Raw genomic sequence first — 24,972 nt, forward strand, 5'->3', positions numbered from 1 at the left:
TGTTTCTATAATCACTGACTTAGAATTCTTATAGGATTTAGGAGCAGCTAAGGTGAGAGAAAGAAAGTAAGGAATTAACTCCAGCCATCTCAAAGATAATCTTTTAAGCAGAGAGGTCAGTGTTTTTCACTGATGACTTGACAAGGTTTTTCTAATCCTAGGAAACCTACAATTTAGGAAACACTGATGAAAATGAGGGTAGAGAACATTTAAAGAAAGGAAATGTAAACAAAGAAATTAAAAAATCCCAAAAGAGGTACCACGGGTGCCCAGCTTTGGCGTTAATGTTTCTTCTTGTTCACAAACACTTTCTCATGGGAGTACAGTTTAGCAATTCTGAAACTGGTTTACTGTGAATAATAGGGTTAACCAAATAAATAGATACATTGTAATGAAAGCGACTTCTGTCAGACAGTGAACTTACAAAAAAACAACAGAGCCATGCTTGAATGAACCACACACCTACTCCCCGCTACACAAACACAGATAGATACAGAAATAATAAAGATGTATAGATACGTAGGTTAATATACGTATATACATTCCCTGGGTCTGTGGTGATGAGAGAAGCAGTGACACCCCACTAGTAAGAAGAACACATAATGCCTAGATCACGACTTCTAAATCTCTTTCTCCAATTAAAAAAAAAAGTTAAGATTCCTTGAGAGATGGTATATTCTAGGGCTGGGGCAGAGAACACCCAAGGTGAGCCTGGAGCATCTTGTAGTGTTGGAAAGTAAGGAAGGAGGGAGGGGAAGTGTGTTTAAAGGATACAGGACTCCCCTGGAAAAGCTCCCAGTGGCCAAAAGCTGGACCAGTTTGAGCAACAAAGTAAAACACGATAGTATTGTATTATGATGTAAAGAACGTCAGTATCCAGGGATCTGTGTTGCTGTACCTTGTGGTCTGCACCCATGTTATGGTCTCACTGCACCGAGGTTGAGAGGAAATTAGAGCCATTAGGCGTTAGTGACTTTCAGAAAGCTATGGGATTTCAGATAGAAATGTTTAATGGGCTTTCGTTTTCTTATTTTACGGTGGAGGACCAAAGGTTAAGTAGCCTGCCCAGCTCACACAGTTAAGGCAGATCTGTACTAGGTCATGGGTCTCTAGGTTTTTGTCACTGTACCACACTGCGCAGACTGTGGGTCTGTGTCAGCTTACAGTTTTTCTTATATGGCAGAGGATATTACAGTTATCTGTAGCAATCTCAATTTTAAAAGACTGTTTTCTAGCTGTGAAGATAACCAAATTGGTCAAGTTCTCTTAGGTATCAAACTGTTACTGGTAATCTTGATCCTTGTTTCAGAGTTCTTAATGCGTTTAACAAATTTATCTTTTAATAGCTTGTATTGAAACTCTTAGGTAACACTTGTAGTACCTTATACTTGGTAATATGGAAACACAATTTTTTATTTGTTTTATTATAGAAGAAATTTTGGAATCCATAAGAGCCAAAAAGGGAGACATTGATATTGTTAAAAGCCCAGAAGAAATAGACAAGGACAAGAATGAGACTGAGACTAGTAACTCCAAAGATGCTGAGAAAAGCAGAGAGGAGTTTGAAGACCAGATTGTTGAAAAAGACAGTGAAGACAAAACACCAGATGACGTCGATCCCGAGCAAGGAAGATCTGAGGGTAAAGACATTACTTGGTTAAAAAGAAATATTTCATCAGTGTTATTTAGGAAATCTCCAATTTTACTTGCAAAATGAAAATGAGGTTTTTTTTTTTTTTATTACAAACAACTATTTAATTTTACATTTCTAAAGAGATTAGTGTATCCTTCCTCCTTATGTATAACCATTGTAATGAGTTTTATATATTGGTGGATTTGCTATGATTTTATATCCATATCTCTATACTTCTTAATAAGGTACGATTTCCCTATGAGATTTGTTGGTGAAAAATCACTGTTTTTCTATCAGAATATACACTTTTGGGTGATAAAAAATGTTCCTTCTTATGTTGACTACTTAAACATTCTTAATAATACCAAATATTCTTAAATACTCTTTGGATTACCTGCTGCAAAAATATCCCAGAATCTAATTGCTTCAGTATGGCCATTGAATAGAAGCCAGGTTTTTTGGTGCTCATTCATTTTCAGTAGATGACTGAATGTGGCCATTTGTCCTCTAGCAATTTTAAAGGGTATCGTTAAAGTTTTGTTGTGCATTTTACTGTAGAGCCAACAGAAGTTGGGGATAAAGGTAACTCTGTGTCAGCAAATCTTGGCGACAACACAACAAATGCTTCTTCCGAAGAGACTGTTCCCTCTGAAGGGAGGAGTCCCATGGGGTGTGTCTCAGAAACCCACGATAGCAGCAACATGGCAGAGAAGAAGGTGGCATCTGAGCTCCCCCAGGACGTGCCAGGTACAGAGGGCAGTGTATCAATGCCTCTGTAATGGGGGGAAGTCCTTCCCTTGAGTAGTGAGAGCTGAATGTCACCTAAAACCTTAAAGTATGTGTTCATCATGCTGCTTGCTTACATCAGTGCCATCCCTGACCGCTAAATTGTCACCTAACATTGGGAGTTTGACAGATGTTCCTGCATTTAGTGCTTGAAACTCATCATAATCTTCATGCTTTTTTAAAGTTCATTTAGCTGTTTTTGTTTAATAGACTTATTTGTATATTTTATCACCAGACCATAGTGGCAGATATTTTGGTTTTAAGTACTCACGTGCTAATGGCTCAGTGTTGAATGATTTGACCGTTCCAGTTCTGTACGTACTAACAGATTAATTTTATGTTTGCATGTGGTCATGTAAGTTTCTTTTTAACAACATTTCAAACCATAATACTGTAATAGAAAACCATTGTCATGCATTTTGATATGAAAATGTGAGTTAACCAGTAATACTTTAAGCTTATTAAAATTAATACTCAGAGTAAGTTATATCACATCAAGAATGTTGTTATGCCTTTCCTTTTGCCTTTTTTAAAAAAGAAAAAATTTTATCATAGGAGCTTGATGTATTTTTTTTAATGTATTTTTTTAAGAAGGCAAATTAGAAAATTAGATAAGCAAAATAAGAAAATACTGGTGATCCTATGGAAGGTCAGTAATTGTAGTTAATACTGTGATGGAAACCCTGAAAGAGTTCTTTTTTAGTCCTTCTGGTAGAAATGTAGGGATAGCTTATTGTGATTTGAACTTGCAGTTCCCTGGTGACTAAGGATGTTGAACACCTTTAGTGTGTGTGTGCATGTACATGCGACTGTGTGCACACGTGCTTCTGTGTGTGTGTGTCATTTGGATACCTTCTGTTTTGAAGTGCCTGTCAGTTCTTTTGTTCATTTTCTATTACGTGATTTCTTTTTTTGTCTGGTTATTGCATAGACTGGGCTAGGTTCAGTCCCTCTTCTCTATCCTGACTGGAAGCAAAAGTTTCTGCATTGATTTTTTAAATAATGTTAACCCAATCTCATATTCCTGGAATAAATACAACTTTGTTGTGACATATTTTTGTTCTTAAATATTGTTGCATTCCATTTTTACTATTTTAGAATTTTTGCATCAGCTTTCATGAATGAAATTGACATGTAGTTCTCCTTCTCTGAACTGAAGGCAATGGCACCCCACTCCAGTACTCTTGCCTGGAAAATCCCATGGATGGAGGAGCCTGGTAGGCTGCAGTCCATGGGGTCGCTAAGAGTCAGACACGACTGAGCGACTTCTCTTTCACTTTCACTTTCTCCTTTTCTGATAATGTCTGTGTCAGGATTTGATGCCTAGATTACGTTGGGCTTATAAAATGAGTTTTTATTTTACAATTTCCCACTTTTCCTTTTGTCTGCAAGAGTTTCTGTGGGTGGGTGTTGTTTATTCCTTAAATGTTTGCTAAAGTCTTTTGGTCCTGGAGTTTTCATTGTGGGAAAGTTATTGTAGATTTCATTTCTTTGGCAGATAGTGAAGTATTCATGTTTTCTGTTGATTTCTTGTGTCAATTTTCTTAAGTTTTATTTTTCTAAGAATATACCATTTCATTTAAATTTTAAATTTTACTGACATGATAACTGTTTTTAAGTGTCTATAGCATCTGTAGTGATGTTCCCTTTTTTCAATCCAGACATTGGTTAAATCATTTCATGAGACTATTAATTTTTATGAGTCTTTTAAAAAAATAACTTTGGGATTCCTTTTAATTTCTTTTCATTCTTGTGAGTTATTCCTCCCTGCCTCTTTTCCCCCTTAACCACTCTATTGAGTTATAATTGATACACAAAAAGCTGTACATATTTAACATATACAACTTGATGAGTTTGGAGATAAAGATGTACCTGTGAAACCATCACTGTAACCTGTGGCATAAACATCTGTCACCTCCAAAAGTTTCTCATACACTCTATTAAAATTTCTTCTTCTCACTTAATGGATGCTTTCATAACTTGCTGTCATCAAGGCTATACATTTTCCTCTGTATACTGCTGTAGCTTCACTTCACTAACTTTAATATGTTATTTTGTCTTTATTATTCAGTTTAAAATACTTTCTGATTTCTGTTATATATATATTTTTAATCCATTGCTTATTTAGAAATCTGTTGTTTAGCACCCAAACATTTAGAGATTTGCTAGGTATATTTTTGTCATTGATGTCTGGTTTGACAAACCGGCGTCAGAGAACATTCTGTGCATGATTTAAGATTTGCTGAGGCTTGTTTTGTCTCCCGACATTTGGTTAATATTGATAAACTATCTCATATACACTTGAAAGAAAGTGTTAATCACTTAGTCAGGTGTTAGACACGCGGTCGTGTCACTCAGGCTCTTTGCAACACCCTGGACTGTAGCCCGCCAGGCTCCTCTGTCCACGGTTCTCCAGGCAAGAATGCTGGAGCGGGTTGCCATTTCCTCCTCCAATATGCACTTGAGACATATATTTTTAGTTTTGGGGTACTGTACAGAACAGTTAGGTCAGGGTTTTCAATTGTGTTGTTCATGTCTATGTTTTTGCTATTTCCCTCCCTCTCTGCAAGATACTTGTAAGTTACTTTTTTTAATGTGTTGCCTTTTTATCTTTCAAATGTTTTTAGTTTTGCATTATATAGTTTGAGCCTGTGTTATTAGGTGCACATAATTTTTATTGTTGAATTAACTTTATCTTTGTGAAATACCCTTTATTGTTAATAATGTTACTAAATACAGTAGCTTTCTTTTGATTAGCATTTGTATTGGATATCTTTTCTAGAATAGAAAGATACTTAAAAATAACCTGAGAAACTCTTTTTAAATACGTCTACTTTAGAATTTTTTAGAAATATATACATACACATAAACATATACATATATGCGTATGTATATTTATTTATTTCAAGCTGTATTTTGCCAAGTCTTGTCAGACAGCACTGTCATTGTCTTACGCTGGATGACATTATGCAAAGGAAGAATTACAAATCTGTGATCTAAAATTCTAAAGGAATGAAAACATAAGAAAAATGGACAGATTTCATGATTTCAAGTTGGGTATGATCAGTGATTAGAAAGATTTTATGTAGCTGAGACTGAAGTTTAATCTGAGGTTTGGGCTGTATTTTGAGAGAGGTTTGTAGACATCACTTTAAAAAGTTAGTCTCTGAATATCTATTCCTCAGATCCTCCCACCACCGCCCTGCCCCCACCCTCCGCCCTGCATCTCTACTCCAGACACTTCACTTCAGCTCATGAAAATGGTTATGTTGCCAAAAATGATGCCTTATAGCAAGTATACTGTTTATTATTCAGCATAACTCCTTTGTAGTTAACAAAAAGCTCAATTTCAGAGTTATACTTTTGTTCTGGATTTTAGATTAGAAACTTTTTATACCAGAGTGTCAATTTTTTCAGTTTATAAGAGAAGAGGGGGGCATGTCTTTCTAGTATCTTAACCTCAAATGTACTACAGAGAATTTGTATTCAAACCTATAATGCAGACAGCATTTGTTTTTATTTAAGTTATGCCTCTAGATTTAATGCCTGGGACTAAAAAGATAGTAGCAATAGATAAAACTGGCTTTATATCCATAACTATTTAAGCTGCTTTGAAAATGTTTCCATAGACATATTGGAAACCTACCAACTATAAAGTTGAATAATAATAACATTTTATTTAATCTGTTTCTTAACTTTTGGGATAAAGATAGTACTTTGCTTTAGGTTTTCATTTTATTATCAGGAAATTAGTGGATAGAAGAGGCTGCTGATACTGGATGCTGAACTTATGTATTACGGGTTTACTCCTTGAGTTGATTAATAATAGCTTTTGGAGGTTCTGCAGCAAAATGTTACTCTTTTGTTTCTTTTTTTTTTTTTTTTATGTTTGGTTTTAGTTTCTAGTGTGGTTGAACTGAGAGGACAATTGGTGGGTAATAAACCTTCTTTGTGGTGTTTTAAAGCAAATGCTTGAGATTTCTTTAATCTTATAGCCTAATGAAGTAAAGTGGTCAAGAGTTCTAGAACAATTGAAAAACAAAGTCAGAATTCTAAACTGAAATGGAGGAGAGCCTAAGGCAAATTAACTTGGGACAAGTTAACAAAAATGCTGTGTGTTATGAGTTACAGGAATCCTCAGCTCATTAGCACCTTGAAAGTTTAAACAGATAAATTCTGAGCTCAGTCTTTTCAGGATCAAAATATCTGGGGATAGGATTGATTGCCTATTCTTTTATGATGTACACTCTCTGTAGGATTTTTTGGTGGGTAGTGTTAGGAAACACATATTTCAGAAAAGAAAAAGACCAATTCATGTTGACATTTCAAATTCAGATTGACGATTGCATAGTTTTTTTTTTTTTTTTAACATTTGTATCTTTTTCTTTATACTGAATGGCTTAGTTCCTAACAACAGTAGCTTAATTATATATTTGCTTTATCCTGATTCAGATGTTAATTAATAATTATATATTATTATTACATTATAATTATCAATATACTGATATGCATTTATAACAGTAATACAAAGAAATGTTTTAAACAGCATAGAATTTTATAATACCAATGTTACTGCTCACAGTAAGATGTCCTAATGGCATTTAAGGTTTTTTCAGCTTTTCATCTTTGTACCATATTTCCAGTAAGACTGTATAGTCAAAATTCTGTGTTCCAAAGTCACTTGAAATAATTTTTTTCTCTGTGCAGTTATGCCAACAACTTGATGCGCAGTTAGACTTTTTTTTGTTCCCATTGGTTTTCACTTTTTAGGGGGTGCATTTCTAACTAAATACAAAACATTTACGCGATTCCAAAGTCCAGCTGTGTGTAACTATATCTGTTCAGAGAATTTTCACTTTCATCCCTTCGCTCTGTAGGTAACCATGTCCTTCCTTTCCCTTATAGGTAGCCATTTTTATTAATTTTTCGTTAGTGATTTTTTTTTTGGTATAGAAAGGAATAATATATCCATAAATTCATATTTTTCTCCTTTTCTTACATAATGTTGACATACTCTAAGTGCTCTTCTGCATATTTCTTTATACATTTAATCTTGAGATCAGTTTGTATGTGGATATAATGATCCCCTCAGTTCTTGTTATGGTACATGGTATTTTACTGTATGTTCCATCTTTTATTCAGCCAGTACCGTTTTGATGGGCATTTTCTTTTTCTGGTCTTTGGCTATTATAGTGCTACAGTAAATACCTCTGCAAATAAGCAGTGTAGTATTTCTGCCCGTGAATTTTGGGATAGATTTATAGACGTGGGATTGCTAAGTTAAGAGTAGTTGCAACTATAATTTTTCTGGGTATCGTCAGTTCCCTTCTATCCACTTGGCACCCTTTTGCCACTCCCACAGCAGTGTGTGGCAGTACCTCTTAAGCTCCTGCCTCTCTACCTGAGAATAGCATGAAACTTGGATTTTTGGCCCATCTGGTAGCTGGGAGGTAGTTTCTCCATACAGTTTTATTTTGCATTTCTTTTAGTTTTAATTAAATGAGCCTATTTCCATGTTTAAAGGCCGTTTTCATTTCTTTTGTCACTGTTCATATAGTTTTCCCATTTTTCTATTAGGTTGTTGGTTTTTTCCTTCAAGACAAAGTTTAGGAATTCATAATATATTACAGATAGTCTTTGTGATACGCTGTCAATCACTTTTAATTTAGGTGATTGATATAAAAGCTACCTTAATAGTGGCAAAATGAAATACACAAGGAGGCTCTAGATTTTTGAACTACCAGGGAAAACGACATTTGAGTTCAAGGCTTTCAGTTCATGGTAGTGTTCATTTTGGTCTTTCAGCAACTATACTCTTACTGATACTGTTAGATTCTTAAAATTAACAATCACTTAAGTATCACCTTGTAGTTAAATTTGGGGGTATAGAATTCAGGCAGGAAAACCTTAGAGATAAGTAATCCTGTTTAATTCCATTTAGAATACTGTTTGAAGGCTTTTTGAAAAGTAAGAATATAAATTTCTGATTTTGAGGGATTTTCTCCACTAAATTACTTCTGCAGTATCTGGCACATCATAACATAAATTCTGTGAGATAGTTATATCACTTGACTCTGACAGATGGTCTTTGTACTGTGTATTGAGTTAATGCTGAGAGACTTAAAAGACAGTTCACAGGGTGTTATTTACAAATTTCTTTTCATACATTGCATTATTCATACATGAGCAGCTTTTTCTTTTTAAAATCTGGCTTTGTAATGCAACTCTAAAACAATTAAATGTCTTTTCTGACAATTAGTTATTTTTGATGTGATTTCCAATTTAAAAATCAGATATTCTATTTTTCTAGAAGAACCTAACAAGACATGTGACAGCAGTAACCCTAGTGCCACCACTGCCTCCATCCAGCCTAACCTGGAGCACAGTCACAGCAGCAGTGAGCTCAGCTCTTCCCAGAGCGAGCCTGCCAAGGCAGCCGATGACCCTGAAAATGGAGAGAGAGAGTCCCATACACCTGTCTCTATTCAGGAAGAGATAGGTAAGGATACACTTCATACAGCGAAAGGAACTTTTTTTTTTTTAATTTTTAATTTTTTAAAATACAAGTTTGATGGGGGTGGGAAGATTTGGATTTTCTTTCTTTTTTTTTTTTTTTAAAGCATAAGTAACACTTGGACTCAGTGCTTTTGTTTTTAAAAAACAAACATATAGGGAAAAAAATTCATCTATTTCACACCCCCTCCCCAAAGGTAACCACCATTAATTGGAATTGTATCTTTCTCCATGTAGTTACATTTATGTATGTATGCTTAGAAAAAACACTTTTTTTTAATAGATAAGCGGAATCATTCTGCACGTATTGTCTGCATCTTGCTTTTTTCACTCAGTAATACATGTAGGGGTTCTTTTCATGTAATAAATTGAATTTATTCTTTTTAACTGCTGCATGATATGCCACAGTACAGATGAACCATAATTCATTTACTGTTTCTCTATTAATGGACATCTAGGCTGTTAACAGTTTTCTCCTTATTACAACTAGTGGTGCTTTTTAACATCCTCAACATGTATCTTTGTCTACTTATGTAAGTATTTCTGACAGTGTAGATACAGTAAGTGGAATTGCTGGATCATATGGTAGGTACATTTTTAAAATAGTGATGGCTGTTGCTTAATTGTACATTAAAAGAAATGTATACTAATAATTTACATATATATGTATTTCTTCACATTTTCACCTTTTACATTTTGGCCAGTGGTATTTCATGAAAAAATTTGCATATCTCTGCTTACTAATGTGGTTGAATTTCTTTTCATGTGTTTGCTGAACTTTCTGTGAATTGCTTATTCATGTCTTTTGCTCAGTTTTTCCTCTTGACTTTTGATATTCCCCAATGAGTTTTAGGAACGCTTTATGTATTTTGGGTATTAATTTTTTATTTTACCTCTATACTTAAATAGGCATTGCTTGTTTTGTACAGAAAGTTTTTACGTTTTTTTATGCATTTAAATCTATCTTTTTCTTTAGGATTTCTCTGGATTTTGTGTCTTGCTAAGTAAGGAAGACCATCTCTATCCCAGGAACATACATATATTTTACAGTAATTTCGCCTAATACTTTATAACTTTGTCTTTAATCCTGCTGGTGTGTAATTTTGTGTATGAGATGGAAATCTATTTTAATTAAAACCTTTTCAATTGCAAGTGACCAAACCAGCTTAAACTAGCTTAAGTGAAAAGGGAATTTAATTAGCTCATGTAATTGGGAAGTCCAAGCCATCATCAGGCATAACTGGACCCCCAGGTATCAAAACTCTTTCCCTTTTCCTCTTTCTGTCTCAACTTTTTGGATCTGCATATGTTTGTGTGTTAACCTCGTTCTCTCCTAATACAGACAGGCTTTTCCCAAGTGGCAGGGAAGATGGCCTCAGCGGTTTGTATTCATAAGTTTCCATGGTCTGTGACCCAAAGGCAAGGCCCCTACTTCTGCTCCAAATCAAAAGTGCTTGAGGAAGGAATTTGAGTGGCCTATTGGACATATTGTTCCCACCCCTGTGGCCAGGGCAGGCAAGGTATTATGATTGATGGCTCCAGCAAAAGTATATGATTGGAGTGGGGTAGGAATGGTTTTCCAAATAAAGAGAGATGTGAAGTCAGGAAACAGTAAATATCCACAGTTCCACCCTAGCTCAGGACAAGCGTGTGTATCCAAACTCAGAAGCGCTTCTGCCTAACATAATGCAAACGTCTCACCCACAACTGAAAATTGTTTCAAAAACTTCTCTCCCCAAATTACATCTGATAACGTTGTATCTAGGATTTCTGTGTATTGTGTGTACTATTTTGATTACATCTGGACGTGGCTTACCTTGATCTTACAATCCATGAGCCAGGTTATGAGTTTTAACTACCTGTAACACTCATTATCCTGATGGTGAACGGTATTCTCCGATAAACCTGGCTGGCATTTTCTGGGACATTCTCCGGGAGGATGGATATGGACAAGATGTGAGAAGAACATGGCAAGATCCCCCTGCTGGAGGCCATCCTGCTTTACCAGCCTAGGTCCACCTGTCAGGGATGGCCTGCTGGAAATTGCTGTAGGTTTGAATAATTATACATCCTGTTTGACAGGTTTGGAGTTTTTTCTGGCAGTTGTACCCCTTGTAGATTGCTTGGACCCCCAGCTCGTGCCTAACGCCCAGAAACTTGGCTCGGGGTACCTGAAGGTGAACCCCCTCTACTTACCCAGTTTGTCTGCCCTAGCCCTCAGGTGAGCAAAGTCTGTATAGCTCCTGCCTCTTGACATCATTAAACAAGGAGTTAGGGAGACTAGGGTCCAGCAGCTCTGGACTCTGCCTGCAGGCTGCATCACTGTGATTCCCTCCTTTGTAACAGGGAGAATACACCTTTTTGCAGGGCGTAGTAGATAATGACCTCCACTCTTAGCCTTGTTCCCTTTCTCTGTTCCTTCAAGTGTTTCCCCCAGGGGTGAATTTTCTGCCTCCTTGCCCTTATTTGCACTAAATTTAGCAAGTGGCAACAAATGGACTCTTGCCTATTGGATCCTTGGATGTAAATTGAGTGGCTTCAGTTTAAAAAGTGCCACGCTGTTCCCTTTCTGCTTTTAGGAAGTCTGGGCTTGATTAAGTGAAGTTTAAAATGTCTTTATTGGAGAACTTCAGTGATGGTCCCAAGAAGTAGCCTCTAGAGCTCAACATGACCGCGTCTTGATTTAGTCAGTGGCATTATTGTCTGCTTGGTTTTTCATTTGCAATTGCCACACTTCGTTTTTAAAAACTGAAAAAGGAAAATGAGGTCTTGTTTAACTGTCTGGCCAATGGAAATTGGATAGTGATGCAATAGTTTTAGAATATATAGGAATTTTCAGCTGAAGTGAGATTCATGGAAAAGCAGAAGTTGCTCCTTGGCAGTTAAATCCATTACTTTAAAAAATTGATGTTATGAAAATATGAGAGGCCTTTACTATATTAAAAAAAAATTAATGCAGTTGATTTTCACATGTACATTGTCTGCAAACACAGATAATTACCTAGATTCCTTAGGAGAACATGCACTTTATGTTTATAAGCTTTAAACGGTTAGGTATTTGAACAGACTTTCAGTGGAAATCTTTCTAAAATTAGTTATATCCTTTTAATACAGAAATCCACGTTGAATATATAAGGCAATATTTTATCAGTTTGCATTTCGAGTTATGTTTGTTCCTTGTTAACCTGTAGCAGCCCTTCCCCTTTTCTGGTAGATGACCTTTACAACAGATGACCTGGCATATTTGAATTTTCTGTAAAATAATGACTCACAGTGAAGTTCTGACATACTTTCTTTGGAGTAAAACTTTGAAGAACTAATCCATTTGCTTTGGGTATTCAAGGACTTTTTCTGTTTGTTTTCTGGATCTTAGTTGTCTACCAGATAGAATATTTGGATTAGTAAAGTATTATTACTTGTTACATATAGTCTACTTACTATTAGCAATTACTTTGGGCTTTTTGTTTGATAACAGGTGATTTCAAATCAGAGAAGTCTAATGGGGAAATAAGTGAGTCTCCTGGAGGAGGAAGAGGAGCATCTGGTTCAACTCGGATTATCACCAGGTTACGGAACCCAGACAGCAAACTGAGTCAGCTGAAGAGCCAACAGGTGGCCGCTGCAGCCCATGAAGCAAATAAATTATTTAAGGAGGGGAAAGAGGTGTGTTCTTTCTGCTTAAAACAAACATCTCTGAAATGTGAAATAATTATTAAAATAGAAGCAGGATGTTTGTAGACATATATTTTTGAACTGTATTTTCCTCACTTTGAGAGTGTAGTGTGTAGGAAGATTAAAAGTGTTAGGTTTATATTATGATAAATGTACACCACAGTTTCAATCCATGCCTAAAAATGCTGGACATGGATAGTATACTTTCTTATATATGGTTAGTTTTATTGTGTGCAATTCTAAAGAGATAGAGGCTTCTTTTTCACATGTGGGAACAGGTAGGCTCTTGTGTGGGCTTTATTAAAGGTCTGATGCTCAGATCTGACTGGAGTCACTTTAGGTGAACCTGCCACTAAAGGATGGGACTTAACCTCTTGACAGCAGACAGTAGTGTGTAGAACATCATCTTAACCCTGATTTTGAATAAAAAAATTGGAGCTAAGACTCAGTATTTCTGTCCCCCAGCCAGCCATGGTGATTGAATAAGGGTCACAGTTGTGTCTTTCAGATTTGAGAATTATTTGCAGGGTAGATATTTGCAAGAATATGCAGTGTTTTTAACATCATAGAGAAGGCTTTAAAGCAGAGGTTTTCAGGCTACTTTTTCACTCTGACCCTCAGTAGGACATTTTTCATAGCCCAGTGTGCACGTACATGCTCAGTTGTGTCCAGCTCTTTACGACACCATGGACTGTAGCCCACCAGGCCCCTCTATCAGTGGGTTTGTTCTGGGAAGAATACTAGAGTGGGTTGCCATTTCCTCCTCCTTTAGGGATTGAACCTGTGTCTCCTGCATTGCAGGTAGGTTCTTTACCGCTGAGCCACTGGGGAAGCCCTTAGCAACCCAGTACATATATTTAAAAGTTTCCTGAAATAGTATTTTACCTTACTGTGTGGGAAGCGCTCTAGTATTTTCTTTTCTAGTCTATTGTATTATAGTTCATTTTTTTTAAAGCTGGATAAGGCCCACTATTGATTTCACAGGCCACTAAAGGATTGGAATCAACTATTTGAAACACTGTTTTCATATATCTATGGGCTCTTATCTAAAGCTGGAATGATAAAAGGAACAGAATAAAATACATTTTTAGGAGTGTATTTTGGAGGGGAATAGTACATGTAATGCCCTCATGCTTAAGCCTAACCCCTGTATATTGTAAGCTTGAGATAATGACTGTTGAATGATTTCTATATCACACATTGGGTTTCAGGTGTATATTTGAGATATATAAAAGCACTTACTCTTTCCGCCATCTTTCAGTGCCGCCAGAATGGTGCGCATGAATGTCCTGGCTGATGCTCTCAAGAGTATCAACAATGCCGAAAAGAGAGGCAGACGCCAGGTCCTTATTAGGCCGTGCTCCAAAGTCATCGTCAGGTTTCTAACAGTGATGATGAAGCATGGTTACATTGGCGAATTTGAAATCATTGATGATCACAGGGCTGGGAAAATTGATGTGAACCTCACAGGCAGGCTAAATAAGTGTGGAGTGATCAGCCCTAGATTTGATGTTCAACTCAAAGATCTAGAAAAATGGCAGAATAACCTGCTCCCATCCCGTCAGTTTGGTTTCATTGTACTGACAACCTCAGCTGGCATCATGGACCATGAAGAAGCAAGACGAAAACATATGGGAGCGAAAATCCTTGGATTCTTTCTCTAGGGATGTAATACATACAAATAAAATGCCTCAGAGGGGAAAATAAATAAATAAATAAAAGCACTTACTAATGTCCAACATATAACAGGCACTTTAATAAAGCTTAATTTTTTTTCTTTTTGCAGGCACATCTTGGTTGTTTAATGATAAATAATTAGCTTTAGCTTATAACTGAGCTTTGAACTTCAAAAGTGCAGTCATAAGATGTATTTTAACTTACTTTGAATGATAAATTAAAAACTGTTGAAAGACAATTGATCAGATTTATTATACATTAGACACAAATAATGGAGTCTTTTTTTATTTTCTTGGCCAGGTACTGGTAGTTAACTCTCAAGGAGAAATTTCACGGTTGAGCACCAAAAAGGAAGTGGTCATGAAGGGAAACATCAACAATTATTTTAAGTTGGGTCAAGAGGGGAAGTATCGCGTCTACCACAATCAGTACTCCACCAATTCATTTGCTTTGAATAAGCATCAGCACAGAGAAGACCATGATAAGAGAAGACATCTTGCACATAAATTCTGCCTGACTCCAGCTGGAGAGTTCAAATGGAATGGTTCTGTCCATGGGTCCAAAGTTCTTACTATATCTACTCTGAGACTGACTATCACCCAGTTGGAAAACAATATCCCTTCCTCCTTTCTTCATCCCAATTGGGCTTCGCACAGGTAAAGGAAACTAAGGTTTGTTTATTGCTGTGAATATAGTAAGTATTTATAAAATGATTATTGCAGTTGCACACTTTAAACTGTCATTTTAAAATATGTTTATATTAAAATTTAAAATAAATATTAAAAAATTTGGCTGCTCCAGGTCTTTACTGCGGCATGCAGCATCTTTAGTCGTGGCATGTAGGGTCTAGTTCCCTGACCAGGGATGGAACTCAGGCCCCTTGGATTGCGAGCATAGAGTCTTGGCTGCTGGACCACTAGGGAAATCCCTAAACTGTCAGTATTAGTGAATTGAATGACATCAGTTTAGTCAGCAAAACACTGAGGATGTTAGGAATATGAGTGTACTTCTATAGTTACTGAACCGAGACTTCCCTGGCAGTCCACTGGTTAAGACTCCATGCTTCTAAGGGCATGGGTTCAGTCCCTGGTCAGGGATCTATCCTGCATGCTGTGCGGTATGACCAATAAATTGATTAATTGATTGATTAATTTAAAATATAAAGTTAATGAACCAACACTGACATTTGGAGGATTTCTGGAAAGCAGTCTTTATTCCTGGAACCAAATGGAGTCCCAACAAAGTTGGGACATCATAGAAGGTATAAGGATTCAGAGGACTAATTGGCCTCTGAGATTCCTCCAGTGTTCAAAATCTGTGATTCTGTGAGGTAGAAACTCCGATAGCAGTGTGTTTTGTACTTGATTAGCCTAGAGACATACGCCTCATATATGTGCTTAGTCACTCAGTCATGTCTGACTCTCTGCGGCCCCATGGACTGTAGTCTGCCAGTCTTCTCTGTCCATGGGATTTCCCAGGTGAAAATACTGGAGGGTTAGTCACTCCCTTCTCCAGAGGATCTTCCCAACCAGGCATTGAACCCAAGTCTCCTGCATTGCAGGCAGATTGTTTACTGGCTGAGCCACCAGGGGCTCCCCTGGATAAGCCCATGGACAAAGGAGCCTGGAAGGCTACAGTCCATGGAGTCACAAAGACTTGGACATGACTGAGCGACTAACACTTTGACATGCCTTATAAGATAAAGTTGTCATAAATTACAGCTCTGGTGCTTTTAATTTAAGATCAACAAGATGAAATTTTGTTTTTTCCTTTTTTTACCCCACTTCTGAAATATAGGGCAAATTGGATCAAGGCTGTTCAGATGTGTAGCAAACCCAGAGAATTTGCATTGGCTTTAGCTATTTTGGAGTGTGCAGTTAAGCCAGTTGTGATGCTGCCAATATGGCGGGAATCTTTAGGACATACCAGGTAAGTGAATCCTGAGCCTTATGAATAATGTGTTAGACCCCCTTTTGGAGTATTAGTCTATTAATAATGAAAGTTAATGTCTTTAAAAAGCCATATGAAAGATTTAACTAATCTTGACCGCAAAGAGTCGAACACAACTGAGTGACTGAACAACCTTGACCTCATTTTCCTCTTCTCTAAGGTATAACCCTGAATGAATATTAGTTCTTATTTATGATATAGGATTGTAATGAAGATCAGAAGAGATCAGGTATATACAAATGAAAAATATTTTCTAAAGTAAAAAAAAAATCTTTAGGGACTTTCCTGGTGGGCCAGTGGTTTAAGACTGTGCTTCCCCTGCAGGGAATTAAGATCCTGCATACTGTAAGGCACGGCCAAAACAAAAAAGAAACTAAAAAAGCAACATCAAGTGAAAGCATTTTTATTGAATAGGAAGAGTGCTTATGTTTTTTGAATATTTATTCTGGAATGTGCTGGAGACCTGATATATTTAGAAACGAGTATCTGGCCCAACATGATGTAGCTCCTAAGTAGTCCAAGAGTTACGTGACTTTAGCACCTGGTTAACAAAAAGGATAACTATTGTGACGTGACTCTACTTTTTAGCTCGAATGGATTTATTTTATAACTTTAATTTTTTAAAGTTCTTATAAAAATAATATAAGCTTACAGTGAAAACCATAAATTATTATTTAATGTGATAAGTAAGACTCCTTCTGAAGAACTATGGATAGAGGTTCGTGACATTGTACAGGAGTCACTAATCAAGACCATCCCAAAGAAAAAGAAATGCAAAAGGGCAAAATGGTTGTCTGAGGAGGCTTTACAAATAGCTGTGAGAAGAAGAGAATTGAAAGGCAAAGGAGAAAAGGAAAGATAAACCCATTTGAATGCAGAGTTCCAAAGAATAGCAAGGAGAGATAAGAAAGCCTTCCTCATGGATCAGTGCAAAGAAATAGAGTAAAACAATAGAATGGGAAAGACTAGAGATCTCTTCAAGAAAATTAGGGATACCAAGGGAACATTTCATGCCCAGATGGACACAATAAAGTACAGAAATGGTATGGATTTAACAGAAGCAGAAGATATTAAGAAGAGATGGCAAGAATACACAGAAGAACTATACAAAAGAGATCTTAATGACTCAGATAACCATGATGGTGTGATCACTCACCTAAAGCCAGACATCCTGGAATGTGAAGTCACGTGGGCCTTAGGAAGCATCACTACGAACAAAGCTAATGGAGGTGATGAAATTCCAGTTGAGCTATTTCAAATCCTGAAAGATGATGCTGTGAAAGTGCTGCACTCAGTATGCTAGCAAATCTGGAGAACTCAGCAGTGGCCACAGGACTGGAAAAGGTCAGTTTTCATTCCAATCCCAAAGAAAGGCAATGCCAAAGAATGCTCAAACTACCGCACAATTGCACTCATCTCACACGCTAGCAAAGTAATGCTTAAAATTCTCCAAGCCAGGCTTCAGCAATACGTGAACCGTGAACTTCCGTATGTTCAAGCTGGTTTTAGAAAAGGCAGAGGAACCAGAGATCAAATTGCCAACATCCGCTGGATCATGGAAAAAGCAAGAGAGTTCCAGAAAAACATCTATTTCTGCTTTGTTGACTATGTCAAAGCCTTTGACTGTGTGGATCACAATAAACTGTGGAAAATTCCTCAAGAGATGGGAATACCAGACCACCTTACCTGGCTCCTGAGAAATCTGTATGCAAGTCAGGAAGCAACAGTTAGAACTAGACATGGAAGAACAGACTGGTTCCAAATTGAGAAAGGAGTACGTCAAGGCTATATTGTCACCCTGCTTATTTAACTTATATACAGAGTACATCATGAGAAATGCCAGACTGGATGAAGCACAAGCTGGAATCAAGATTGCTGGAAGAGATATCAATAACCTCAGATATGCAGATGACACCACCCTTATAGCAGAAAGCGAGGAAGAATTAAAGAGCCTCTTAATGAAAGTAAGAGAGGACAGTTAAAAAGTTGGTTTAAAACTCAACATTCAGAAAACTAAGATCATGGCCTCTGGTCCCATCACTTCATGGCAAATAGATGGGGAAACAGTGACAGATTTTATTTTCTTGGCTCCAAAATCACTGCAGATGGTGACTGCAGCCATGAAATTAAAAGACGCTTGATCCTTAGAGGAAAAGTTATAACCAACCTAGACAGCATATTAAAAAGCAGAGACATTACTTTGCCAACAAAGGTCCATCTAGTCAAAGGTGTGATTTTTCCAGTAGTCATGTATGGATGTGAGAGTTGAACTATAAAGAAAGCTGAGTACGAAGAATTGATACTTTTCAGCTGTGGTGTTGGAGAAGACTCTTGAAGAGTCTCCTGGACTGCGAGGCAATCCAACCCGTCCATCCTAAAGGCAATCAGTCCTGAATATTCACTGATGGACTGATGCTGGAGCTGGAGCTCCAATACTTTGGCCACTTGATGCGAAGAACTGACTCATTGGAAAAGACCCTGATGCTGGGAAAGATTGAAGGCGGGAGGAGAAGGGGATGAGAGAGGATGAGTTGGTTGGATGGCATCACCGACTCGATGGACATGAGTTTGAGCAATCTCTGGGAGTTGGTAATGGACAGGGAAGCCTGGCATGCTCCAGTCCATGGGGTCACAGAGAGACACCACTGACTGAACTAAAGACTCCTCCTGCCTTCCCTGCCCCTTTGGGCCCACTCCAAAGGTATAATGCTATACTTTAAAAAAAATATATTTTGTGTTGCTTTTTACAGCTGTGTTTTCCCTTATAATGAAAAATTTTAAAGAAAAGTAAGTATGCCTGCTAAATATTTTTTATCTGTCAAAGGTTGCTGTAAGTTTTCTGTAGTCTTCCCCACTCCTCCCCCGCCAACCTATAATCTTACGGATACTTTTTTCCCTCTCTCCTTTCTCCCTCCTATTTTGAAAGTAATTGCTGCTCCTGATGTAAGCTTACACAAATGGAATGGACTTAAATTCTTCCTAGGATTAAAAATAACTTAGATACTATTACAGTTTACTAATCTCTATGAGATTATCAGGAATAAAAAAAAAAGGGAGAGGTCAAAGGACAAATAACCAATATCAAGAATATTTCTGATTCTCTGTCGCTGATACTGGTGATTTCAAACCTTCAGAGTCCACTGACATAGCACTCAGGCTTCCTACACCTGTAGAGAAAGCATCCTGTTGAACGCCTTGTTTTGGGTGGGAAAAGGGTTGGAAAGGAGGAGTCCCACAGGTCTCAGCCATTGGACGTAGGGCAGAGGCCATGCTTTTAGGCACGAAAAGAATTTCTGGTTCAGTTTGAGGGATATCACTGTGCCTATCAGAGTAAGGATTTGGGCAGGACCAGATGATTTCATAAGAAAGTTTTTCAGATTTTAAGAAAACAGGTAATTCTATTTAAATTGTTCCATATGGAAAAAAGGAAATCTTGTGCATTAGTTCTGTCAGTATTATAACTTGATAAATAGGCAAATAGTTAAATGGAAAAGTAAGATCCTGTCTCATTTATTAATATTTACCATTGATTAATAATTAATAGCAAATAGAAGTATATGCAGGAAATCTTAAAGCATTAGGAAATATACTCAGGAGTAAATTAAAAGAATAATAAATCATGACAAAATTGACTTCCTGTAGGCATGGAATGTTTGTCTGTTTTTAGGAGATTATTAATACCATGCTATCTTAAGAAGTCAGAGAAAACTTTTATTTTCTCTTTAGATGTCAGGAGGGTACTTGTTTATTAAGAAGATATGTGTTCATTATTAATTCTTGTGTTAAGTATTAAAAAATACTCAAGTAAATAGAAATAGATGAGTAATTACCCCCACCCACCCTGCTTTGTTGTAAAGATACATTTCAAACCAAACCATCATGTTTTTTTATGGAACTCTTGAAGTTTTCCCATTAATATTTAGATGGAACAAAACAAGAGAATCCCCACTGTTACTGTTAACTTTTCCTAAAAGTATTAGTTAATGCAGTTTGCCAAGAGAAGTAAAACATATATAGGTAAATGTAGGGATAGTTATTTAAGTTGGTTTAATTATATACCTAATTGACTGAAAAACTGTAAAACAATATGAAAATTAAATAAGGTGGCCCCTATACTCTACAATAGGATTTATATATACGAATAGTAACCATGAGAAAAATACAGTGGGAGTTCTGAGTTAAAATAACAAATTAAAAAGTACATTTAGTTTTGTTGCCTACTGAACTCCACCATAGCTATGGCAAAGGGATTTTTTTTCAAAGCATAAATCAGTAGGGACAAGGGAAACCACAGAGAATGCAGTGCCGTGTAGCTGTGGAAGCAATATTGCAGGTGAACAAGGGGTACCCTAACCAAGAAAGGCAGATCCCAAGTCAGTGGGGGAGAACTGAGAATTTTCACCAGTCACACCACAGAACCCTTGAAAGGCACGGAAGCAGCAAGTGCAGAGCAATCTGCTTGGGATTCTTTCTGGGCAGTGCAGCTGTTTATACCCGGTCCTGCCGGGTTCCCTGAGTGTGGAGAGTCTTCTAGCCCTTGCTGATGGCCCCACCCTGTGATTGCACCACAAGAAGCTCTTAACTTGTGAAGTGTGACCCAGAGACAAGATTATTTTTTCCTGGGGTGCTTTTTTAAATAGTGACAATATTGCTCTTGCTCATGCAGCTGGTTTTATTCTTGCTACTGGGTTTTCAGGATACACATGTAGGTACTTGTGAAACTATGAAGAAAAACAAGGAAATGATAGCACAGCACAGAAGTCAGCATAATGCCTGCCTGGGGTAGGACATTCTAGCTTTGGATGTAGTTGTTGTTGACAAGGGTATGTTTCTTAACCTGGTTACAGTTTCCGTGTTTTTAAAGATTATAATGAAGAAAATATCCAGCAATAACACAATACCTCAAACCAGGAATAAATTTAATTCAGGGCATGTGAAGAAATCATTTATATATATATATATATATATAGGCTACCTTGGGACTTCCTCAGCAGTCCAGCAGTTAGGACTTCACACTTCCATGGTGGGTTCAGTCCCTGGTTGGGAACTGGGATCCACATGCCACACAGCGGCAGCACCCCCTCCCCTCAGCGCCTCCCCTGCCAGAAAGAAAAGATATAAAGGATATAATTTGAGTAAATGGAAAGAAACATCATATGCTTCCATGCAGTATGCTAATTATGCCAATTTAATCTATCAAAATTAATTTTCATTTGCAATGTGAATAGTTTTCCTTTTGAAGGGTGAGGGAGACTTGACCAAAATGATACTAGTATTTCCTCTAGAAAACTTAATGTGTAAGAAAAGGAAAACAGGTGTTACAGAAAAGGGATTAGATATTTAGAATGTGTTTTGAAGCTACAATAGTCAAAATACTTTGTCCTAGAGAAAAAGTAGAGCAATGGAATCAAACAGAATCCAAAAATAAACCGAAACACACATGGAAATCTACTGTGATAACTTTTCCTGTCAGACAAGGAAGGAGGGCGTGTGTGGGGAAAATATCATCCAAATTCCTGCTTCAGCAAAAACATTCATCAGACAAATGAGGATTAAAAAGAAAAACAACATACTGTTAAAAACAGTAACAGAAAGCTTAAAAAGAGAGCATGGATTAATTTGTATTTTTGTTGTGATACTTTCTTTTCAAACAGATATAAAACCCAGATGCCATAGATGAGAAAAGTGGATATATGTATTTAAAATTCTCAGTGGAAAAATAATATAATCAAACTCAAAAGACAGCTGAGACACTGAGGAAAAATATTTGCACCACAAATGGAAACTTTCCTTTAAAATGAAAAAGACCTTTTTTATAAATGAAATATCCATTACCGACAAGACATAGGATTTGAACAGGCATTTGGCAGCAAAATAAATATGAAAGGCCAGTAAACATTTTAAAAAAAAGCAGTTACTTCTCTCATAATTAAATGTAAATAAAAAACAATGGGACAGGATTTCTTCTCTCTCCATTGGGCTAATAATTTAGAAATTTGGTGCTGACTTGAGTGAAGGTATGGGAAAGCAGGGTGACTAGAGTTGATGGCGATGTGAAGTGTGTAATTCTGCAGAGCAATTGGTCACTGTCAGCATTTTAAATACAATGCTCTTTGGACTCAGCCACCCTACCAGTGGGAAACGTGTTTACTAAGAAATAGGAAGACAGACACAGCAAAGCCCCATGGACACGGGGAATAGAGTGGAGGCTCATTCTGCACTTGGTGGGCCGGGGTCTCTCTGAACCGAGGACGTATGGAGGAAGCCCCTGTCCCCATTGTGCCCTCCAGTGTGGAGCAGCCTGTGGAGGCTCAGACTACCAGCCTCCAGGAGTTTGATTCCTGGGGCCACCAGGCTGCCAGCAGGTAGCCAGGATTTCTGCCCAGCCACGCGGAAGTGAAACCCTTCATAGCTCACCTTTCTTGCTGCTTTTTCCCATAAGGATTGTCTCAGAGGTGTTGAGAACAATAGAATCTGCTCTGGTAGAGGGAAATAGGAGGTTAGCTACAACACTACCTCACGGGCCTGGCATCCCCAGCAAAGAAAAGCGTTTGTGTTTGGTGATGAAGATGGACCTGTTCCTCGCATGAACACCAAGACCACAGGCTGAGTGCCGGGCTTAGCTGCGTGCTCCCAGAGTGGTAGTGCGCCGGTGTTCTCCCACACAGTGCTTCCTCTTTGGCCGCCATCCGTGAAGATGGCTCAGTTGCTGTGCCAGACCTGGTCTTTCACAGGAGTTTAAAGCTGAGCCCACAAAATCCCAGTTGAGAAATGCTGCTTGCTTGTGGCTCAGTCACTCCTGTAGTCTGGAGAGCTGAGGCTGTCTGGTTTTCCACCAAGCTGTGCCTACAGAGCTTGCCCCACTCCCTGGTTCCAGGAGTGGCTGCAAATCTATGGTATTTGAGACTAAGTTAGTCCATGGTGAGAATTTCCTCCCTTTCCTTTTCTCCTGTCATTTGTGAGAGAATGAAGAACCTTTGATATACTAGTTGTGTGCAGTTAACAGATTCTAGGGTCCTGTAGTTATAGGGACATGAAACTTGTTTCAAAGTGGAGATAGAAGGGTTTTGGTGGAAGGATGGAGAAATAAAAAAGAATTAAATCCCCTCTCACATCTTTGTAGCACCTACTGCTCCCCCAGTTAACAAAAGAGCTCTTTCTTCTTTCCATATAGTTGTGCATTTGAAATTATCTACTTCTGGGTAGGGTATGATAAAAGCAATTCTTCTACCACTAGGGCTTTTAGAGACAGGAGCTCCTTTGTAGATTTTGGTTAATGTTCTTTTTTATGGGAAATACTCCCATTCACAGAAATCTAGTGTAATCAACTTAAAACCTCACCACAGACTCATCCATCTCCTTACAGATAGGTGCAGTGGTATCTGATTTCCTGCCTGAAAAAAAGAGCTTGGTCTATGCTGTATGCCTAATGATTATTGCCTGATTAATGTGGTCCTTCCTGCCCAACCCTTCCAGTCACCCAAAAGCAGGGTCACTGTCTCTCTGCTAGTAGGAAGCCTAAATTCTATGTTAGTGGACTCTGTGAAGGCGCTACAGCCCCAAATGCTAAATAGAAATGTTGGTTGATAAAAGTTTTGGGGCTTGTTGATCTTTTTGGGGGGAGGCAAGAAGATAATGTATCTTAGGGTTTGGAAAGATCTAGTGCAGTTTTCCATTGATTAAAAACTGTGTAATTGTATTTGTGATATAACATCCTTTGTGTGATTATAATGTTGGTATATGCATGAAATAAGTCATAAATGAGTTATTTCTTATGGAGAGGCATATGGGAAGGACAGTAAGTTTTATTTTTGCCTTTTTGTACTGTTTGATTTTCTACTATTACATAATTGTATATCTGCTTATTTTTGTGACTTTTCAGTTTTCTGGGTTGTGGAATTATAGTTAATCATTCTTTGCTTTTACCTTCCTAATCTTCAGTACTGTATTTTTATCTTTTTACTTTTTAAATGTAATTTTATCTTTCTATTCATATATTCTTAGGTTACATAGAATGACATCAATTGAAAGAGAAGAAAAGGAGAAAGTCAAAAAAAAGGAGAAAAAACAAGAAGAGGAAGAAACAATGCAACAAGCTACATGGGTAAAATACACATTTCCAGTTAAACATCAGGTAATTTTTAGTATGATCTTATTTAAAAGTGTTAGCCATTTCTGAGACTTTGATTCTGCAACTTTGAATACTTAGTAATTTTATTTTACTTTTGATACACTCTAACATAGTTTGAATGAAGTAAATCTTTCTAGCAATTTCATAAGCATAGGTTTTTCTTAGTAAAATATATGTGAGTCATCAGACCAATTTGTAGAAATTGTTATAAAATGTAAAATTGTTTTTTACATTTTTTTGTATCAGACAGGAATATTTAAGTTTCTTCAGAAATCTTTGATTCTGGGTGAAAATAAAATGGCAAATTAATTTGCCTGACTGTTGATTTTATTTGGTAAAAATATGTAAAACCACATGTGCTTTATAAAACATTTTCATTCTTGTTTAATCAGCATGTTTTTATTTACACCAGGTTTGGAAACAAAAAGGAGAGGAATACCGAGTAACAGGATACGGTGGTTGGAGCTGGATTAGTAAAACTCATGTTTATAGGTTTGTTCCTAAATTGCCAGGCAATACCAATGTGCATTACAGAAAGTCAGTAGAAGGAGGTAAGTAACTGAAGCTGTTTTCCTGCATAATTGTTTCTGATCCATATTCTTACAGATTG

At 37.2% G+C, this 24,972-nt stretch overlaps 2 protein-coding genes across 4 annotated transcripts in view; both read left to right on the forward strand.

Moving 5' to 3' along the window:
- The window catches only part of BPTF (bromodomain PHD finger transcription factor), a 135,828-nt gene that overhangs the window by 61,584 nt on the left and 49,272 nt on the right, over nt 1–24,972 (forward strand). For 2 of the 3 annotated variants that reach the window (XM_055575490.1, XM_055575493.1), the window contains exons 4-11: nt 1,431–1,640; nt 2,192–2,380; nt 8,730–8,918; nt 12,408–12,595; nt 14,582–14,937; nt 16,079–16,210; nt 24,236–24,365; nt 24,775–24,913. In XM_055575490.1, the coding sequence (XP_055431465.1) occupies nt 1,431–1,640; nt 2,192–2,380; nt 8,730–8,918; nt 12,408–12,595; nt 14,582–14,937; nt 16,079–16,210; nt 24,236–24,365; nt 24,775–24,913 (1,533 nt within the window). The remainder of the gene's footprint in view (nt 1–1,430; nt 1,641–2,191; nt 2,381–8,729; nt 8,919–12,407; nt 12,596–14,581; nt 14,938–16,078; nt 16,211–24,235; nt 24,366–24,774; nt 24,914–24,972) is intronic. The other variant, XM_055575491.1, reaches the window with a different exon arrangement.
- Nucleotides 13,521–14,319, forward strand: LOC129648820 (40S ribosomal protein S15a-like). The gene has a single exon (XM_055575495.1). It carries the CDS (start codon nt 13,876–13,878, stop codon nt 14,266–14,268), a length of 393 nt encoding a protein of 130 aa, XP_055431470.1. The 5' UTR covers nt 13,521–13,875; the 3' UTR covers nt 14,269–14,319.

This window comes from Bubalus kerabau, chromosome 4, assembly GCF_029407905.1.
Source record: "Bubalus kerabau isolate K-KA32 ecotype Philippines breed swamp buffalo chromosome 4, PCC_UOA_SB_1v2, whole genome shotgun sequence".
In the NCBI taxonomy this organism is placed as follows: domain Eukaryota; kingdom Metazoa; phylum Chordata; class Mammalia; order Artiodactyla; family Bovidae; genus Bubalus; species Bubalus kerabau.

Bases quoted from the DNA above. Each gene is read 5' to 3' on its own strand.
- LOC129648820 (XM_055575495.1), top strand. From the start codon at position 13,876: ATGGTGCGCATGAATGTCCTGGCTGATGCTCTCAAGAGTATCAACAAT.